Source organism: Lepidochelys kempii, chromosome 6 (genome assembly GCF_965140285.1).
Source record: "Lepidochelys kempii isolate rLepKem1 chromosome 6, rLepKem1.hap1, whole genome shotgun sequence".
NCBI lineage: Eukaryota > Metazoa > Chordata > Testudines > Cheloniidae > Lepidochelys > Lepidochelys kempii.
Genome location: NC_136385.1, coordinates 3060812 through 3080044, shown reverse-complemented (window position 1 = coordinate 3080044; position 19233 = coordinate 3060812). Strand labels below are relative to the sequence as shown.

At 52.6% G+C, this 19233-nt stretch overlaps 1 protein-coding gene across 1 annotated transcript in view; it reads left to right on the top strand.

Moving 5' to 3' along the window:
- The first annotated feature begins 2239 nt into the window (after positions 1-2239).
- The window catches only part of LOC140912331 (uncharacterized), a 29761-nt gene continuing 12767 nt past the window's right edge, over positions 2240-19233 (top strand). The window contains exons 1-15 of the mRNA XM_078853103.1: positions 2240-2308; positions 5702-5748; positions 6636-6788; positions 7340-7555; positions 7958-8095; positions 8518-8622; positions 8788-8838; positions 14714-14770; positions 15109-15195; positions 15316-15439; positions 16080-16210; positions 17231-17284; positions 17726-17818; positions 18007-18219; positions 19077-19166. Coding sequence (XP_078709229.1) covers positions 6723-6788; positions 7340-7555; positions 7958-8095; positions 8518-8622; positions 8788-8838; positions 14714-14770; positions 15109-15195; positions 15316-15439; positions 16080-16210; positions 17231-17284; positions 17726-17818; positions 18007-18219; positions 19077-19166 — 1425 coding nt within the window. The 5' untranslated portion in view covers positions 2240-2308; positions 5702-5748; positions 6636-6722. The remainder of the gene's footprint in view (positions 2309-5701; positions 5749-6635; positions 6789-7339; positions 7556-7957; positions 8096-8517; positions 8623-8787; positions 8839-14713; positions 14771-15108; positions 15196-15315; positions 15440-16079; positions 16211-17230; positions 17285-17725; positions 17819-18006; positions 18220-19076; positions 19167-19233) is intronic.

Here is a 19233-nt window from a genome sequence, read left to right as displayed (position 1 = left end):
GGTGAGGATTTTTGGGGGAAAGACGTTTCCAAACGGGCTCTTTCCTAATAATAAACCCAGTTAGACGTTTGGTGGTGGCAGCGAAAGTCCAAGGGCAAAAGGTAAAATAGTTGTACCTTGGGGAAGTTTTAACCTAAGCTGGTGAAAGTAAGCTTAGGAGGTTTTCATGCAGGTCCCCACATCTGTACCCTAGAGTTCAGAGTGGGGAAGGAACCTTGACACTCCCCATGCAATGAGAGTACATCCAACCCAACAGGATGTTAGCATTCAACAGATCAAGACTTTTTAAATGATGCCTCACAAGGAATGCATAATACAAAACATCTCATAATCCTATCACAGTGGTGAATATGGGGGTTCAAGGGTGCTACTGTGAGGTCCAGTGTCACAGGCTGTCCTACCCAAAGGCAGTAAAGGCCTGAAGAAAGAGATGCTCACAGAGCCCTCTACAGATGTGAGGTTCAGAACAGTCCTTGGTGACAGCAAGGTCCCCACTGAGAAAACATCAGTGTCACTCTGTAGTTTACCCACCTGTCCCATCCCAGCCTCAGCTGCAACTCAGTGCCTTCTGGGTGGCTGTGTCTGCTCTCCAGGCATGCAGCCAGCATGAAATCTGCTAAATCACTTGTTTTGCAGAAAGAGCCGTTCCCTTGTTTCTTTCAGTTTCCATCTGAGTCAGAGAAGAAACGAACCCAGTGCAAAGTGCTGCTTTGTCTGCGGGTCGGTAACACACCTTTTTCCCTAGCAGAGATGAGGCCAGAGGTTAAAGGAGAAGAAACAGGAATCTCCTGGCTATGGTCTGTTGTTAATATTTCCTGGTAGGGACTCCAAGATGCAAAGGCTGCTCATGTCCACAGTCAATCTCTGGGGTTGTTATTCCTACACAAAGGAAGGTTTAGATTGGATATTAGGAAAAACTTTTTCACTAGGAGGGTCGTGAAACACTGGAATGCGTTACCTAGGGAGGTGGTAGAATCTCCTTCCTTAGAGGTTTTTAAGGTCAGGCTTGACAAAGCCCTGGCTGGGATGATTTAACTGGGAATTGGTCCTGCTTTGAGCAGGGGGTTGGACTAGATGACCTTCTGGGGTCCCTTCCAACCCTGATATTCTATGATTCTATGATTCTATGAATTTCTTAACTGAATTAAGTGTCAAATGTCACAGCCAGGAACGGGCAGGTCCTGATCTCTGCTTAGCCCAAAGGTGTGAACTGCAAATGGCAACAATTCATAAACAGCTGAGATCCTGTTGGAGCTGTCACATCCTGGAGGGGAAAGGCCTCATGTCCTATTCCCTAGGCCCATCCCCACAACCTGCCAGTCATTATTCAGGTGACAATCCCAAACTCTCAAGAGTTAAGGATAGAACCCAGGAGTCCTGGCTCCCAGCCCCCCACTGCTCCAAAAGGCATGATCTAGGATGTGGGGGGTGGGGGGTGTATTTTCCCAAGGACAGAAAGTTTCTGAGGTTCAAGAGTAGGTTTGTGGGAACAATGGGAGAAGCAATGGTGAAAAGCAGGAAGACTTGAACAGATCTTGTCATCCAGATGCAGGGCTGGGAGCCAGGACTCCTGGTTCTATCTCTGGTTCTGCCACTGATGCCTCATGTGATTGAACAAGTCACTGCCTCTCTCTGGGCCTCAGTTTCCCCATGTACAAAATGGGGATGATAAAACTTTGGCACAGGGATTGTCTCTCAGGATAGAATCATAGAACCATAGGCCTGGAAGGGACCTCGAGAGGCCATCAAGTCCAGTCCCCTGCACTCACGGCAGGACCAGCACCATGTAGACCATCCCTGATGGCACAATTGTGGTGCTTATCTCCCCTACCACTGAGCCCCCTGCCCCACCCCAGCCCCACTCCCAGTCAATGGCCCTGAAGCAGAGCCCAGCCCAGTGCTGAAGACAGGGTGAGCCCTGGCAATATGTGGGGTGGTCTCTTCACCCCATGGGCTCCCCTCTTGAGTTTCCCAGGCTGACTGATGCACCCCCCCCTTTGCAGAGTCCCTCCAGAGTTGGTCTCTGTTCCCACTTTTTCTCACCCTCTTAACACACTCCGACTCTCCCTCCCAGTCCCCTCTTTCTGCACCCTCCAGCCTGGGCCCACCCCTCTGTGGCTCTCTGCGTCCCCCCCAGCCCCACTGCCCTTCCACATCCTGGCAGTGCTAATGCGAGAGCAGGGCTGCCCCGCCCCCCGCCATCCTCACACCCCCTTCCAGCAGCTGAGCTCATGAGAGACACGGGAGTTTCACTTTTGTTTCTCAGATAACATTTTGCCTGCACGGAGAGAAGCGAAGATTTGGCCAGGTAAGAACGGGGGCCAGGAGAGCAGGGTGCAGGTTTAAGGAGTTTGTCCCAATCTAATCCATCAAGGGCTTCATTTGTGCCAGGACTGAGCCAAAGCATCTCCCGACCTGGCAGTTCAGAGCCCAGCACCTCTGGACCAGGCAGTTCAGAGCCCCGGCTCCTGTGGGTTTGCCGTGTCACTTATGAATGTAAAAAAACTGCGTAAGCCCTGGCACCTCTTTTGTTACATATTAATCGCTCCATCTGGTATCAGCTACCCCTGATCTACACCCTCTGGGATGTCTTGAGTGCCCCCGATGTAACGCAGCTGTCTGTGGGGGAGCCTCAATGCCAGAGCAGACTGGGCAGCTTCTTGCACCAGAAATGCTGTCCCAAAGCAAGTCTAGGGCCTAGACCTGCTTCCCAGTGATTTCAGCTCTGCTGGGCTGCAGCCAAACTCTCAGCCAGCTCTGTTGTTACACAGTGGAAACAAGAAAAGTCAAATAGGACCTAGGGCATAAGCCCCTGCAACAACTGCAAACACACGCTTTCTCTCCCCTTTAGGCTTTGACGCCCATGTCCCCTGCCTAGCAAGTGCAGGTCAGTTGCGGGGGAGTCCCTCATCAGGGCAGGCCAAGCCCAGTTCTGCTGCCCTGGATTCACACAACAAGGATACCAGCCCTTGTACCCCTGCCCCGATAACAAAGTGACTGGTGACCCAACACCAGCCAAAAGGGATCCTTTGGGCAAAGCAGCCCCATTGTGCTGAGCATCTGGGCAGGGTAGCTGTGCCCACGCAAACAAGGTCGGCTGCTAAAGTCCTTTTCCTCCACTCGTCCACCTCTTCCTCCTCCTTTCCCCTAGTTGTCAGGGGGGAGCTCAAGAAATGCCTGGTTTCCGAGAAGAGGCAGCTCTGCTGGGGTGTTATTTCTGTAGGGAGAGGAAGTGGTAACTTCCTGAAACTCGCAAGGTGTCTTTGTCTCCTATGGGGCAAAATGTCTGACCCCATGACAGTCACCACTCCTGGCGTTTCCAGTGCCCCTTAAAGCCCTGGAGTACTTGTGGCACCTTAGAGACTAACCAATTTATCTGAGCATAAGCTTTCGTGAGCTACAGCTCACTTCATCGGATGCATTTAGTGGAAAACACAGTGTGGACATATATATACACACAGAACATGAGAAAAAAAACAAAACCAAAAAACCAAACCTGTAAGGAGAATGATCAATTAAGATATTAAGATGAGCTATTACCAGCAGGAGAGCGGGGTGGGGGGAGAGGGGGGGCTTTTTGTAGTGATAATCAAGGTGGGCTATTTCCAGCAGTTAACAAGAACGACTGAGGAACAGTGGGGGGAGGGGGGTGAAAAAAAATAAACATGATTTCAACAATTTCCATCCCACCATCAACCTCAGCCTGGACCAGTCCACACAAGAGATCCACTTCCTGGACACTACAGTTCTAATAAGCAATAGTCACATAAACACCACCCTATACCGGAAACCTACTGACCGCTATTCCTACCTACATGCCTCCAGCTTTCACCAAGACCACACCACATGATCCGTTGTCTACAGCCAAGCTCTGCGATACAACCGCATTTGCTCCAACCCCTCAGACAGAGACAGACGCCTACAAGATCTCTATCAAGTGTTCTTACAACTACAATACCCACCTGCGGAAGTGAAGAAACAGATTGACAGAGCCAGAAGAGTACCCAGAAGTCACCTACTACAGGACAGGCCCAACAAAGAAAATAACAGAACGCCACTAGCCGTCACCTTCAGCCCCCAACTAAAACCTCTCCAACACATCATCAAGGATCTACAACCTATCCTGAAGGACGACCCATCACTCTCACAGATCTTGGGAGACAGGCCAGTCCTTGCCTACAGACAGCCCCCAACCTGAAGCAAATACTCACCAGCAACCACACACCACACAACAGAACCACTAACCCAGGAAACTATCCTCGCAACAAAGCCCGTTGCCAACTGTGCCCACATATCTATTCAGGGGACACCATCACTGGGCCTAATCACATCAGCCACACTATCAGAGGCTCGTTTATCTGCACATCTACCAATGTGATATATGCCATCATGTGCCAGCAATGCCCCTCTGCCATGTACATTGGTCAAACTGGACAGTCTCTACGTAAAAGAATAAATGGACACAAATCAGACATCAAGAATTATAACATTCATAAACCAGTCGGAGAACACTTCAATCTCTCTGGTCACGCAATTACAGAAATGAAAGTTGCGATATTACAACAAAAAGACTTCAAAAACAGTCTCCAGCGAGAGACTGCTGAATTGGAATTAATTTGCAAACTGGATACAATGAACTTAGGCTTGAATAGAGGCTTGGAATGGATGGGTCATTACACAAAGTAAAACTATTTCCCCATGTTTATTTCTTTCCCTCCCCCACCCCCACGCCCACTCTTCCTCAGTCCTTCTTGTTAACTGCTGGAAATGGCTCACCTTGATTATCACTACAAAAAGTCCCCCCCCTCGCCCCCCCCCCGGCTCTCCTGCTGGTAATAGCTCATCTTAATTGATCACTCTCCTTACAGGTTTGGTTTTTTGGTTTTGGTTTTTTCTCATGTTCTGTGTGTATATACATGTCTTCACTGTGTTTTCCACTAAATGCATCCGATGAAGTGAGCTGTAGCTCACGAAAGCTTATGCTCAGATAAATTGGTTAGTCTCTAAGGTGCCACAAGTACTCCTTTTCTTTTTGCGAATACAGACTAACACGGCTGTTACTCTGAAACCTTAAAGCCCTGGTGGCCTCAGTTTCCCCATTTTCAAAATGGGGATGATAAAACTTTTCTGTTTACACCTGAGCTCTTTCAACAGAGACTGTCTCATGATGTGTCTGTGGAGTGCCTGGGACAGTGGGGCCCTGATCTCAGTCAGGGTCTGTGCCATGCCTGACAGAATTGGAGCTCCCAGCTCCCCTACCACTGAGCCACCCGGTCCCTGCAGTCAAATGGTCCTTAGGCAGAGCCCAGCCCACTGCTGAAGATAGGAGGAGCCCTGGCCATCTGTGTAGGGGGTGGTCTCGTCACCTCATGGGGACCCCTCTGAGTTCCCCAGGCTACCTGATGAGCCCCCCTTTGCAGAGCTCCACCACCCCATGGTAGTCTCTCTATTCCATCTTTTTCTAAGCCTCCTTCCACATTCTGACTTTCTCCCCATCTCTCTCTTTCTGCACTCTCTGGTCTCTGTCACTTGCTTTTCCAGCTTGGCCTCACCCCCTGTGCCTCTCTGTGTCCCCACCACCCTCACTGCCCTCCCTCCCCCTAGCAGCACCTGTGAGAGCAGGACCGCCCCACCCACCCTCACACTCTCACCAGAGGAGGAGCACATAAAAGACATGGGGAGTTTTGCTTTTGTTTTTCAGACGAAGTTTTTCTGCAGAGAAGTAAAGATTTGGCCAGGAAAGAGCCGGTGTGTGTGTGGGGGGTGTGTGTGTGGAGGGTGTCTGCCCCAATCTAGCCCATCCCCCCTCTACCCAGGGGGGCAGGATCATCCCCCCCAATTTATTTCCCCCCACAGGGCCAGATTGACCCCCACAATCTATTTCCCCCCGGGGGCAGGATCATTCCCTCCCATTTGTTTCCTGTGTTTCACCGACCCTCCCCAAGCTGGGCTGGGGCATTGCCCAGTCACATGAGAGCGCTCGGCTCTCTGTGGGGTGCAAATTAATGTGGGGTTCCTGCCAGGCAGGGGCAGTTCCGACCTTGCTGTCTGTCCAGCAGAGAGACAGGCAGAGACAGCAGCTAATCTACCCCCAACGCTGGGCCTGGCTCATGGCATGATTTGAAACAGTCAAACTCTGACTCAGTTCAACCAGCTAAAACTTTGGGTCTGTGGAATTCAACAGAACGTGACTTGTCTTTTGTTAGCCACGATCAGGACATTTACAGGGACAAGCTAAGCCAGGCAAGGAGAGCCAGCCCCCCAGATGTTCACACCCTCCCCCCGCAAAAATAGAGGGGTTCTATATATTTTCTTGCCAGTCTTTAGAGCCCCTTTTCCAGTTTCACCTCTGCCTCCCAGGTGCAGGAGCAGGAAACATGAGGGCTGGGTGCGAACTGCTTTGGTTTAACCTACACGGGGAACAAATATTTAATAATGGTCTCCACAGTCTAGCAGAGGAAGGTCCAACGTGATCCCATGGCTGGAAGCTGAACCTAGACACATTCAAGGTGGAAACCAGATGTCCATGTTTACCAGGGAGGGGAATTACCCATGGGAGCAATGTACCAAGCAGCGTGATGGATTCTCTGTTGAGATGGGATGTGTTTCTAGGAAATCTGCTCTCGTTCAAACAGGAATTAATTGGGGGGAGTTCTCTGGCCTGTGTTATCCAGGAGCTCAGCCTTGGTCCCTCCTGGCCTTGGAATCTACCAGTCTCCGCCATGACTTCTTGCAATCTGTCTTCTTGCTCTGGTTCCACCCAGGGGACAGGAATACAAACTGGGCAGGTAAACTGAGTCACACAGCTTATTGACAGAAATATTCCCGTGTTCTCTCTCTCTCCCACCCCCAGCCTCCTGCTGTCAGGAAGGGGCACACCTGGGCTAGAGATCAGCCGTTCTCCATCAGAGCCCATCTGCTCCTGCGTGCCAGGTTCTCACCCAGTAGGTCCCCCTCTCAACGAGTTCCAGAGAGATGGAGCAACTCTGGGATGATGTCACCTGCTCCATCTGCCTGGATGTCTTGAACAAACCCATCTCCTTCTGCTGGGGCTGCCTCGTGGCTCACTGGCGTGTGGTCTTGGCCCAGGGGTCCCAGTGCCCTACGTGCCGGGCTCCCTGCTCCAGGGACAGGATAACCCCAGACACGCGGTTGAGAGCCCTGGTGGAGAAAATCACAGAGTCCTCATGGGAAGAGATGGAGGTGGTGAGACCAGACAGACCAGATCAGAGAAAGGGGCCTTTCCCCTCTAGGGGCACTGGGTCCCAAAGGCCCCAGGGCAGGGGACTGACTGGCTCAGGGGTGGAGTCCCAGGTCTGACCCTGCTCTCTCCCTGCAGCAGGGGCCGGGGGCTCAGCCAGAGCCGGGCCGCCCGGTGCAGCTGGTGCGTCTGGACAAGGAAGGGGACCTGACCCTGGACGAGGAGGCCCTGAGCCACTGCCTGGAGCAGGGTGGGGTGGGGGACGCCCCCGTCTGCCTGGTGTCCATCATCGGGGAGCAGCGCCGGGGCAAATCCTTCCTGCTGAACTGCCTGCTGCGCCAACTCCAGAGCCCGGTGAGTGAGGACGGGATCCCCAGTTAAGGCCCCGCCCCCTGAACTGCAGACCCCGCCCACCCCAGACAGGGCCCCGCCCCCTCCACCCCAGGCCTTGCCCCCTACAGCAAAGGTCCCCTCTCCCCAGCCAGGGCTCTCCCCCTGTACCAGGCCCAGGGCAGAGCAACTGAGGCCCCACCCTCCAACCATGCCCCCCCCACCAAGCAACATAGGCCCCACCCTCCAGCCATGGCCCCTCCCCCTGCAGCACAGGCCCCATGCCCTCCCCATGTATCACCGGACCCACTCTCCAGCCGTACCCTCACTCCCAGACCGCTAGGACTCCACCCCCTCCCCTGCTCCCTCAGGACCCCAGACCCAAACCCCGTTCCCTCCTGACCTTGCCCTGGTCTCCCCCTACAGGAGGCTGTGGATGCGTCATGGATGGACCGAGAAGACGAGGTCCTGGGGGGGTTTGAGTGTTGTAATGGGACAGAGACCGTGACGAAGGGGGTATGGATGTGGGACCAGCCCCTCTGGGTCCAGGACCAAGGGAGGAGGGTGAGTGGGGCAGGGGGCAGGCAGGGGGATGGGGAATGGGGCAGTAGGGGGGGGGAATGAGGGTGGTGTGGGGGGAAGATTCTAAGGGAGCAGGGGGGCTGGAATAGTGGGGGAGGGGAGAGGGGAATGGGGATGTCTGGGGTGCAAAGTCCTGTGTGGAGGTAGGGGGACTGGAGGGCTGGAGGAGACGGGATGGAGCAGTGGGTGGGGGGAGAGAAATGGGCGGTGGGGGATGTTGGGGGTGGGGGATGTTCCCAGCTTGAAGCTCCTCCCCCAGGGCCCGCCTCCAGCCAGCGTGCCCAGGCCAGGCCCCAGGGAGCCGGGCAGCGGAGGTGCCGGGGCTGGGCAGGGGCGAGGGTGGCGTTAGCACAGGACGCCTGTCGCTGTGGCCGGTGGATCTGTCTGTGTGTCTGTCCCTGCAGGTGGCCGTGTTCCTGGTGGACACTGAGGGCTGCCTGGACCTGCAGCGCCCCATGGAAACCAGCATCAAGCTCTCCGTGTTCAGCATATTGCTCAGCTCCTACTGGGTGGGGGCACCATGCTGCAGGGGACGGGGACTGGGGGCTCCGCAGGTGGTGCCATGCTGCGGGGAGTGGGCGGGGGGGGGTCGGCAGGGGGGCTGTTCTGCTGTGAGGTGAGGTGAGGTGTGGGGTTGGCGGGAGGGCTCACCTTTTCTTCTTATTATTTTCTAGATCTTCAATATTCCCAGCTCGTTTACGCGGACGGAGGCAGATTATTTGGAGGTGGGTGGGGCAGCGGATACACACAACTCTACTGACATGGACCTGCCAGCCAGGTCGCTGCCGGGGGGACCCAAGTTCCTGGGCGGTGTGGGGATTGGAGTGGGGCAGTCTAGAGCCTGTTATTGATGTTTAGAAAGACCTAGCGATCTCGCCCCAGGCTGGGGTTTCAGGTGTGGTGAGTCTGAACAGTAATACATGATCAGCCATTAATAAAATATTAGTGACTGTCATATTTCTGGTTATTTATCATTACCTGGCAGCTATTATTCATTAACCAATTAGCTCTGGGCAGTTGGTTCTCACAGCCGAGTGCTGGACCTCCTGAAGGTCCGGTGGAGAAGAAACTTTTGTGTCCCGGTTCACTCCACTAAGTGATCTGAAATGTGTCTGCGGACTCAGATTGCCGGGATGGTGAGGGAGCCTTGTGGCAGCTCACGGTGGGTTTGGTGACCTAGAGCTGGGGTGGGTGGAGCAAGGGGTTAGCTCAGATACAGCTTCCCCCAGAAATCAGCATTTCTCACAGCGCGGGCCCATCCAGAATGTCGCACTTAGCCAAGTCAGGGCCAACAGAGTTAAGGGAAACACCCTCACAACCGTACCTCGGCCTTCTTGGGCTGGCACCTTAGTATGCCCGTGGCACCCAGCCCCACACTCTGCCTGTGCCCCTGTCAGGGTTCCCTCCCCACTCTGAACTGTGGGACACAGATGTGGGGAACCGCATGAAAGACCCCTAAACTTATTTCTACCAGCTTAAATTAAAAACTTCCCCAAGGCACAAATTCTTGCTTGCCCTTGGACGGTATGCTGCCACCACCAAGTGAGTTAGACAAAGACTCAAGGAAAAGAACCACTTGGAGTTCCTGTTCCCCAAAATATTCCCCCCAAGCCCCTTCACCCCTTTTCCTGGGGAGGCTTGAGAATAATATCCTCACCAATTGGTACAGGTGAGCACAGACCAAATCCCTGGGTTTTAGGACACTAAAACCAATCAGATTATTTAAAAAACCAGGACTTTATTATAAAGAAAAAAGTAAAAGAAGCACCTCTTTAAAATCAGGATGGAAGGTAATGTTTCAGGGTAATCAGATTCAAAATATAGAGGATTCCCCTCTAGGCAAAACTTCAAAGTTACAAAAACAGGGATAAACCCCCCCTCTTAGCACAGGGAAAATTCACAAGCTAAAACAAAAGATAAACTAACTCATTTCCTTCCTCTTACAATTTTTGTAATCTTAGATGCTTAGTTCAGGTATGGCTTTGGGAGATGTATTTTCCCTGCCCTGGTTCCTTGCTGACCCGGGGAGAACAAAGGAACACCAAACAAAAACCTTCCCCCACAGATTTGAAAGTATCTTCTCCCCTTATTGGTCCTTTTGGTCACATGCCAACCAGGTTATCTGAGCTTCTTAACCCTTTACAGGTAAAGGAGGGATTTTATGCTACCCTTAGCTGTATGTTCATGACAGCCCCATATGGGGCAGGAGCAACTTGCCCTTGCGCGACACCCAGACACTGAGCCTGGATGGGCAGGAGCCAGCCCTGGGCAACCCGCGTCGCTCTGCGTTAGTGAAGGGTTTGTGATGGGAAAAATGTTCCATTGGAGTATTTCCAACCAGCCCTAACCCTGACCCTATGTCCCATCCCCCAGTCCTACCTCTGTGTGCCCCACTCCCTTTCCCCCCAAGCCAGGGGCTTTGTGTGTCTCATTCCCCCTGCCCCCATGCCAGGGACTCTGTGTGCCCCCCATTCTCCCTGCTCAGCACCCAGAAGTTCCTGCTACCCCTCTTCCCCAGAGTGGTTTTCCCATTGGCTGCTGATGCTACTCACCAGATCTAAATGGAAATTGGGCTTTTGGGGTTTTCCAATTTACCCCTCTCTCCCCACCCCAAATCAGTGGGGTTCTTCCCACTGATGCCTAGGATATCCCCTGAAATATGGGAATTGATCAGATGTGGTCTCAAAAAGTTATCACGATACAGAAAGACAAAAAGAAATGCCATCCGGTTCTGTGTTAGGCCTTTTACTTCACTTAGCCAATTAACTAACTTGTATAATTAGTTATTTTATATTCATTAAGAGCTGCCAGTTATTGATTATTTGTGAGTCACTACTGGCTGTCAGCTGTTCGTTGTTTTGTACCCACCATTAGTTGGGTCAGTTGATTTCAGAACGATCATTTCGGGAGATGGAAAATAAAAGTCTTGTTGAAAAATGGAAAGCTGATTGTCATAAATATAAAGGGAAGGGTAACCACCTTTCTGTATACAGTGCTATAAAATCCCTCCTGGCCAGAGGCAAAACCCTTTCACCTGTAAAGGGTTAAAAAGCTAAGATAACCTTGCTGGCACCTGACCAAACTGACCAATGAGGGGACAAGATACTTTCAGATCTGTAGGGGGGGGGGGGGGGGACAAAGGCTCTGTGTGTCTGTGTGATGCTTTTGCCGGGAACAGATCAGGAATGCAGCCTGAGAACTTCTGTTAGTTAGTAAGTAATCTAGCTATAAATGTGTTAGATTTCCTTTTGTTTAATGGCTGGTAAAATAAGCTGTGCTGAATGGAATGTATATTCCTGTTTTTGTGTCTTTTTGTAACTTAAGGTTTTGCCTAGAGGGATTCTTTATGTTTTGAATCTGATTACGCTGCAAGGTATTTACCATCCTGATTTTACAGAGGTGATTCTTTTACCTTTTCTTTAATTAAAATTCTTCTTTTAAGAGCCTGATTGATTTTTCATTGTTCTTAAGATCCAAGGGTTTGTGTCTGTGTTCACCTATGCAAACTGGTGAGGATTTTTATCAAGCCTTCCCCAGGAAAGGAGGTGTAGGGCTTGGGGGGATATTTTGGGGGAAGACGTCTCCAAGTGGTCTCTTTCCCTGGTCTTTATTTAAAACGCTTGGTGGTGGCAGCAGAGGGTTCAAGGACAAGGCAAAGTTTGTGCCTTGGGGAAGTTTTTAACCTAAGCTGGTAAGAATAAGCTTAGGGGGTCTTTCATGCAGGTCCCCACATCTGTACGCTAGAGTTCAGAGTGGGGAAGGAACCTTGACATGGTGGCAGAGCGGTGGGATCATTTTGAGATCATTTGGGGATTATTTTGAGATCATTTTGAACCAGAAGCACAGCAGGATTTTAAAGGATTTTGTAAAAGGTGATTGCAGCTCTAGATTCTGTGTCTCTGCCTGGGGGACAGAGCAGCAGGAATAACAAAAGGATTTTTCTGTAGGATGAGAACAGCTACCAGAAAAAAAAAATAGAAGTATCCGGTTACAGTACAGCAAAATTTTACATGCCAGTTTTTTTGTTTTGTTTTGTTGTTTTCTTTCTAACTCTCGGGTGTAAAGTTAGTTAAAAACAGAGAGGCTAGGATGAAAGAAAGCAAGACACAAAAACAGGAATATACATTCCATCCAGCACAGCCTATTTTACCAGCCATTAAAGAAAAGGAAATCTAACGTATTTCTAGCTAGATTACTTACTAACTTAACAGAAGTTCTGAAGAACATTCCTGACCTGGTCCCAGCGAAAGCATCACACAGACACACAGAGCCTTTGTTCCCCGCCCCCTCCAGATTTGAAAGTATCTTGTCCCCTCATTGGTCATTTTGGGTCAGGTGCCAGCTAGGTTACCTTAGCTTCTTAACCCTTTACAGATGAAAAGGTTTTGCCTCCGGCCAGGAGGGATTTTATAGCACTGTATACAGAAAGGTGGTTACCCTTCCCTTTATATTTATGACACACACCCCCATATCACAGATAGGGTGAAACACTGGCTGTGATTTCTTCCTGGAGCTCTAGGAGAAATCAAAGTTAATAAGACACATGCACCTCTAAATATACTACCAAGTGTATAAAGACTAACAATATTTTCCACATCTCAAGGACGATTTTAACCAGTTGATTCTGGGAAACTTTCACGGGAGATTTCAGAGTAGCAGCCATGTTAGTCTGTATTCGCAAAAAGAAAAGGAGTACTTGTGGCACCTTAGAGACTAACAAATTTATTTGAGCATAAGCTTTCGTGAGCTACAGCTCACTTCATCGGATGCACGGGAGAGTGCATCAGCCACTTTGTTAGAAGCTCCTGAGATATGTTGGATGTCGAAATCAAAATCTTGGAGAGCTAAACTCCACCAAATAAGTTTTTTGTTATTTCCCGTGGCGGTATGAAGCCACCGTAGCGCAGCATGGTCGGTTTGCAGGTGGAAACGCCGTCCCCAAACATATGGGTGTAGCTTTTCCAGAGCGTAGACAATGGCGTAACATTCTTTTTCACTGACTGACCAGTGGCTTTCCCTCTCAGACATCTTCTTGCTGAGAAACATGACAGGATGGAACTCCTGAACCGGTCCTTCCTGCATTAAAACTGCTTCCACACCACTCTCAGACGCATCTGTGGTTACTAGGAACGGTTTGTCAAAGTCTGGGGCCCTTAGTACAGGGTCAGACATGAGTGTCGCTTTAAGCTGGTTAAAGGCCTTCTGATACTCTTCGGTCCACCGAACGGCATTTGGCTGTTTCTTTTTGGTTAGGTCTGTCAGTGGGGCGGCGATTTGGCACTGACAAAATCAGAATGTTTTCATGCAAACTTCCACTTTCAAAGAGCAGCCAAATGTTAGCGTTTGTTGGGTTTCTCTCTCCACATTTTTGGGTGCCACTGTTTCTCAGGTTTCGATCTTTGATTTTCAGTCTTCGGTTTTCAGTTCTTGTTCATTGTGTTTTGGTCCATGGTTGTCAGTTTTGCGGCTTTAGTTATCACTTGGCACATTTCATTTATTGGGTTTTGTTCTTTGATCGTCAGATTTTGATTCTTCTCATTGGTTGGGGGGGGGTTGTTATCAATTTTCTGCTTTTTGTTTATTGATTGCAAGATTTCAATGTTTGTTTACTGGGCTTCATTCATCAGTGTCTTTCTACTGATTATTGGCTTTTAATTTTTCGTTATATATTTGGGGTGTTTAAACATTTTTTTCATTTCTGCTGTTCACTTATTGCTTCTTTTCACTGTTGGTTTTCTGTCTTTGACTATTCATTTTCTAACTCTGACTTGGTTTTGTGACCTTGATAACTGGTCTTCGTACTTCAGTTACTGGTTTTCTGTTTTGGCTATTGGTTTTCTGGCTTCAATTACTACTTTTGTGGCTTTGATTACTGAACTTCTGCTTTCAGTTATTGGTTTTCTGATATTGATTACTGGTTTTCTGTCTTTCACTTTGGGGTATTTTGACTTTGATATCTGTTTTTCTGACTTGCACTGCTGGTTTTGACTCTCTGACTATTGGTTTTCTTATTTCAAATACTTATTTTTTATTGTTGGCTTTCAGACGTTAATACCCGATAACTTACTTCGATTACTGGTTTTCTGACTTGATGAATACTGGTTTTCTATTTTTGACCATTGGTTTTCTGGCATTAATTATTAGTTTGTTGATTTTGCTAAGTGATTGTGTGATTTCTTTCACTGCTTTTCAGGTTTCAATAACTGGTTTTCTGATTCCAGTGACTAGTTTTCTTCTTTTCATTATTTCTTTTTAGTCTCCAATTATTGGCTCAATGAGTTTGATTTTTGGTTTTCTGTGTCTTCTGTGACTGCTTTTCTAGAACCAGCTATTGGGTTTTCTGAATTCAGTTATTGCTTCTGGATGTGTGATTACTGGTGTTGAGTTATTGTTGTTTGAAATTATGTTTTCTCTCTTCATTTTGTCAATTTTTCTCTCTTCAATTATCAGTTTCCACTTAATGTTGTCTGGGATCCCTTTAGTTTCAGTGGCATTTATTTCACTCGTTTATTTTGCATCACCAATCTTGATTGGTCACCTTTGGGGGGATGGTTTCTTCAAGATGGAAAAAATTGCCTTGTCTCTCTCTCTGCATCTCAGATGTTCATTCAGGTTGCGAAGGAGGTTGGAGAGACCTGCAATCTGGCCCCAATCCAGGTGGGTCCTTGTTTCCCATCACCCACCGACATGGGGGTACAATGCTAGTTCCACCCCACCCCCCTGCTCCAGTCACCCCACCTGATTCTTACTATTCCTATCTATCATCTCTATTATCAGAGCACCTCAGAGCCCCCATCCTAGGCTCGGACCCCGTCATGCCAGGCGCTGGACAAACCCAGAACAGCCAGTCCCTGCCCCCATTGTTCTTCCACCCCCACGTCATGCCCAGGGTCTCAGTGTCGGTGGCTGGGTTGGACAGCAGCCTCCAGCTCTGGTCTCCTCTCTGTGCCCCCCCCAGCCCCAGAGTGACCCTTCCCCTGTGCTCTCCGTTGCAGCACCTGGACCTGTTGGTGCGAGATTGGCAGCACTCCAGAGCCTACGGCGCAGGCGGGGGGCAGGAGTATCTCACAGACATCACACAGGTAATGATCAGAGCCGGGCGCCACGTGTGTTCATGGAAACAGCAAACTCTGACTTTGGGGTGGAGTTGAAGGGTTCCACAGCGGGTCTGATGGCCGCAAATGTTACTTTGATTCCTGTAGAAACTGGAGGCCTCTGCTCAGCAGCCCCTGGTGGTTGGAGCCCTGAGGGAAAGCGGCTCCCGGTGCTACCTACTGCCCCACCCTGGCACAGAGTTCATCAGGAGCGAGGCAGGGATGCCAGGCAGTAAGAGACCCCATCTTCTCCCCTCTTACCCCCTGCACTGCTCCCCCAGCCCCCACCCCCTCCTGCACTGACCTCACTCCTGTCCCTGCACCCATTCCCATCCCCTCTTGCACTTCCCCCATCCTCATCCATGCCCCCATCCCCACCCTCTCTCCTCTGCTGCCCCTTTCTTGCCCCTTTCTCTCCCTTCTGTGCTGCCCCCACGCCAAAATCCCAGTGCCCAGCTCACCCCCCCCCCTTGACTTAGAATTTACTGTCCTGCCCACGGCACAGGTGAACTCACTAGGTCACAGCATCTATGCAGGAGGGGAGGGGGACATGCAGGGTCACTGCTGGGGTCCTGGGATCCTAGGGGGACGAAGCAGGTTTCCCCCTTTTAGGTCTTCATGGGTCCCCTGGCACCATGCAGTGGAGACTGCTGACCCCTCCACTGCAGCCTCTCTCTGCTCCCGCTGCTCCTCCCCCATTTCCCCCCGGGCAGTGGGGTGTGTGTGGGGAGGTGCTAAGCAGCCATTGCCCAGAGATGGAATCTCATTTCCTGTGGCACAAACTAGCCCCCCACATACCCCATTTAACTTGTGTCCTACCCCAGACACCTGGGTCCCTCCTGGATGCCTATGTCCTTTTTCCCCCCCTGCAGACATGGACAAATATTTCCGACAGTATCTGAGGGACTATGTCAGCACCGTAGAGAGCTCAGCAGGGATACACGCCCGGACGGACCAAGCCAGGAAGGGGCTGACTGGGGCTCAGCTGGCTGCCAGGATCAAGGTGGGAGAGTGGGGTCTGCTAAAGGGGAGGGGGGCCTGGATGGGAGACAGCAAAAGGGCTGCAAAGCAGGGACAGGGGTTCAATATGGGCTGCCATGCTGCAGGGAGCAGGTGGGGGCTCAGCAGGGGGCACCGTGCTGCAGGGAATGGGTGGCGGTCAGCAGGGGGCGCCGTGCTGCAGGGAATGGGTGGCGGTCAGTAGGGGGCGCTGTGCTGCGGGGAACGGGTGGGGGTCAGCAGGGGGCGCTGTGCTGCGGGGAACGGGTGGGGGTCAGTAGGGGGAGCTGTGCTGCGGGGAACGGGTGGGGGTCAGTAGGGGGAGCTGTGCTGCGGGGAATGGGTGGGGGTCAGTAGGGGGAGCTGTACTGTGGGGAACGGGTGGGGGTCAGCAGGGGGCGCTGTGCTGCGGGGAACGGGTGGGGGTCAGCAGGGGGCGCTGTGCTGCAGGGAACGGGTGGGGGTCAGTAGGGGGAGCTGTGCTGCAGGGAACGGGTGGGGGTCAGTAGGGGGCTCTGTGCTGCAGGGAACGGGTGGCGGTCAGCAGGGGGCGCTGTGCTGCAGGGAACGGGTAGGGGTCAGCAGGGGGAGCTGTGCTGTGGGGAACGGGTGGGGGTCAGTAGGGGGAGCTGTGCTGCAGGGAACGGGTGGGGGTCAGTAGGGGGAGCTGTGCTGTGGGGAATGGGTGGGGGTCAGTAGGGGGAGCTGTGCTGCGGGGAATGTGTGGGGGTCAGTAGGGGGCTCTGTGCTGCGGGGAACGGGTGGGGGTCAGTAGGGGGCTCTGTGCTGCGGGGAACGGGTGGGGGTCAGCAGGGGGCGCTGTGCTGCGGGGAACGGGTGGGGGTCAGTAGGGGGAGCTGTGCTGTGGGGAACAGGTGGGGGTCAGTAGGGGGAGCTGTGCTGCGGGGAATGGGTGGGGGTCAGCAGGGGGCGCTGTGCAGCAGGGAGCGGGCAGGAGGCTCAGCGGGGGGCAGGGGGCTGAGCTGTCCCTGATCCCAGTTCCCCCGGGTGTTACTCCCCACAGGACGTCTCCCAGTACTTGAAGACCAAACGCTACAACTTTTCCTCCCCTGTGAAGGTACCGGGTCACCCCTCTCCCCGCCTCTCTCTTTCCAGCCTGGATATGGGAGGTGGGTGGGGGCTGGTTCTCTTGACCCTGACCCCAGGTTCTCCTGCCATTGGCCAGTCACACTAGGCCAGGAGGGGGCACCATAACAGATCCCCCAAATGTGCTTATCGGGGACTCCCAGCACGCAAGAGATAAGGGCACGTGCAGGAAGCCCTGCCAGAGAACCAGTCCCCTCCACTGCGGTGGCAGCAATGTGGCTATTACCATGGGGTCAAGGGGCTGCCCCCTGGCTCTGGGGGAATGTGGGGGGTCGGGGGCCAGTGTGGAGGTGATAGCAAGGAGCAGGGTCCTGTAGGAATGGGGGGAAGGTGGTGACTGGGGGGGGGGCTCCCAGTTCAGAGATGGGCCTATCCCACCCCCACCCCCACCCTTTCCCCTCTCCCTTCACAGATGGCCGAGGTGTTTGCAGCCATGAGAGAGGAGATAAACGGCAGAGCAGTAGAAGCCGCCAGGCAGGAATATGAACAATTTGTGCAGAAGCAGGTGAGCGCAGAGGGGCTGTGGGTCGGGGATCAGGGGCACCGGCAGAGCTGGGGGGAGCAGGGCTGGGCTAGCAAGGGGCTGTGGGTCGGGGTTGAGGGGGCTGCGGGTGTGTGAGGCAGCGGCACCCAATGCGGCTGGGTAACGCCGGTGTCCGTCCCTAATCTCTGATCTCTCCCCGCTCCCGGCAGGACCGTGACCACCAGAGCACGAGCAGCTGCCTGAGTGTGAAGCCCCTGGAGATGCAGCAACGCCTGGAGGAGAAACGCCGGGAGCTGCTGGAGCGCTGCCGGGGGAAGCTGCGGGGCAAAGATCCCGAGAAACAGGCAGCCCTGGAGGAGCTGAAGCAGGGGCTGGACAGGCTGATGGCCCAGTTCCTGCCAGGATATGAACAACGCTTTAAAGTGAAGAAGGCCATGGGGTTGGGCCTGTACACTGGTGGGGAGGAGGTCCTGGAAGTGGTGGGTGCGGGTATCAGAGTAGGCATCGGGGCGGGTGTAGCTATGACTGTGGTGGGGCTGGAGGAAGCAGTGTCTCTTGGGGCAGGGCGGGGGGCTTTGGCCTGATTGGGGGCGGGGGCAGCTGGGTGGACAGAAGGTGGTCTGGATCCAGACAGACACCACCACCCAAGGGCAGGAGGACAAGGAGGAGGGTGGGGCAGGGTATTTGGGTCAGGAGCCCCGACTGCGGGGTGACAGATAGTGGGGAGGAACATCACCCCCCACCCTGGGCAAGTCTCTGTCCCAGCCCTGAGTAATGAGAACCTCTGTATGCAAGGGGATAGATAGATAGATAGGTAGATAGATAGATAAGAACAACTTACAACGGGTAGCTTGATTGCAAAAGGACACAAAGGTTGATTGATTTACAGCGGGGTCCCAATCCGACAGTTTTCAGTTCATTCTCAGCCCAGGTCCACGTGCCATTAGCCAGTCGCACTAGGGAGGGACACCACAACAGCTTCCCCAAATGCCCTGATTGGGGCTCCCTGACCCCAGCCCCCAAGAGATAAGGGGACCCCCAGGGACCCAACTGGAGAACCAACCCCCTGCACTGGGGTGGTGCTCATGTGACCATGGCTGTGGGGTCATTGTGGGGCTGCCCCTGGCTTTGCGGGAATGGGGGGGTTGGGGGGTGAGTGGGGAGGTGGGAGCAGTGCGCAGGGCCCTGGAGGAATGGAGGGAGAATGTGGTGAGTGGGGGGCTCCCAGTTCATCGATTGTCCCACCCCCATCCCCTCCCTGTCCCCTCTCCCCCCACAGATGGCTGAGATGGCAGAGATGAGAGAGAAGGCAAACAGAAAAGCAGTAGAAGGCATCAGGAGGGAATATGAACAATTTCGAGAGAAGCAGGTGAGTGCAGCGGGGCTGTGGGTCGGGGATAAGGGGCACCGGCAGAGCTGGGGGGAGCAGGGCTGGG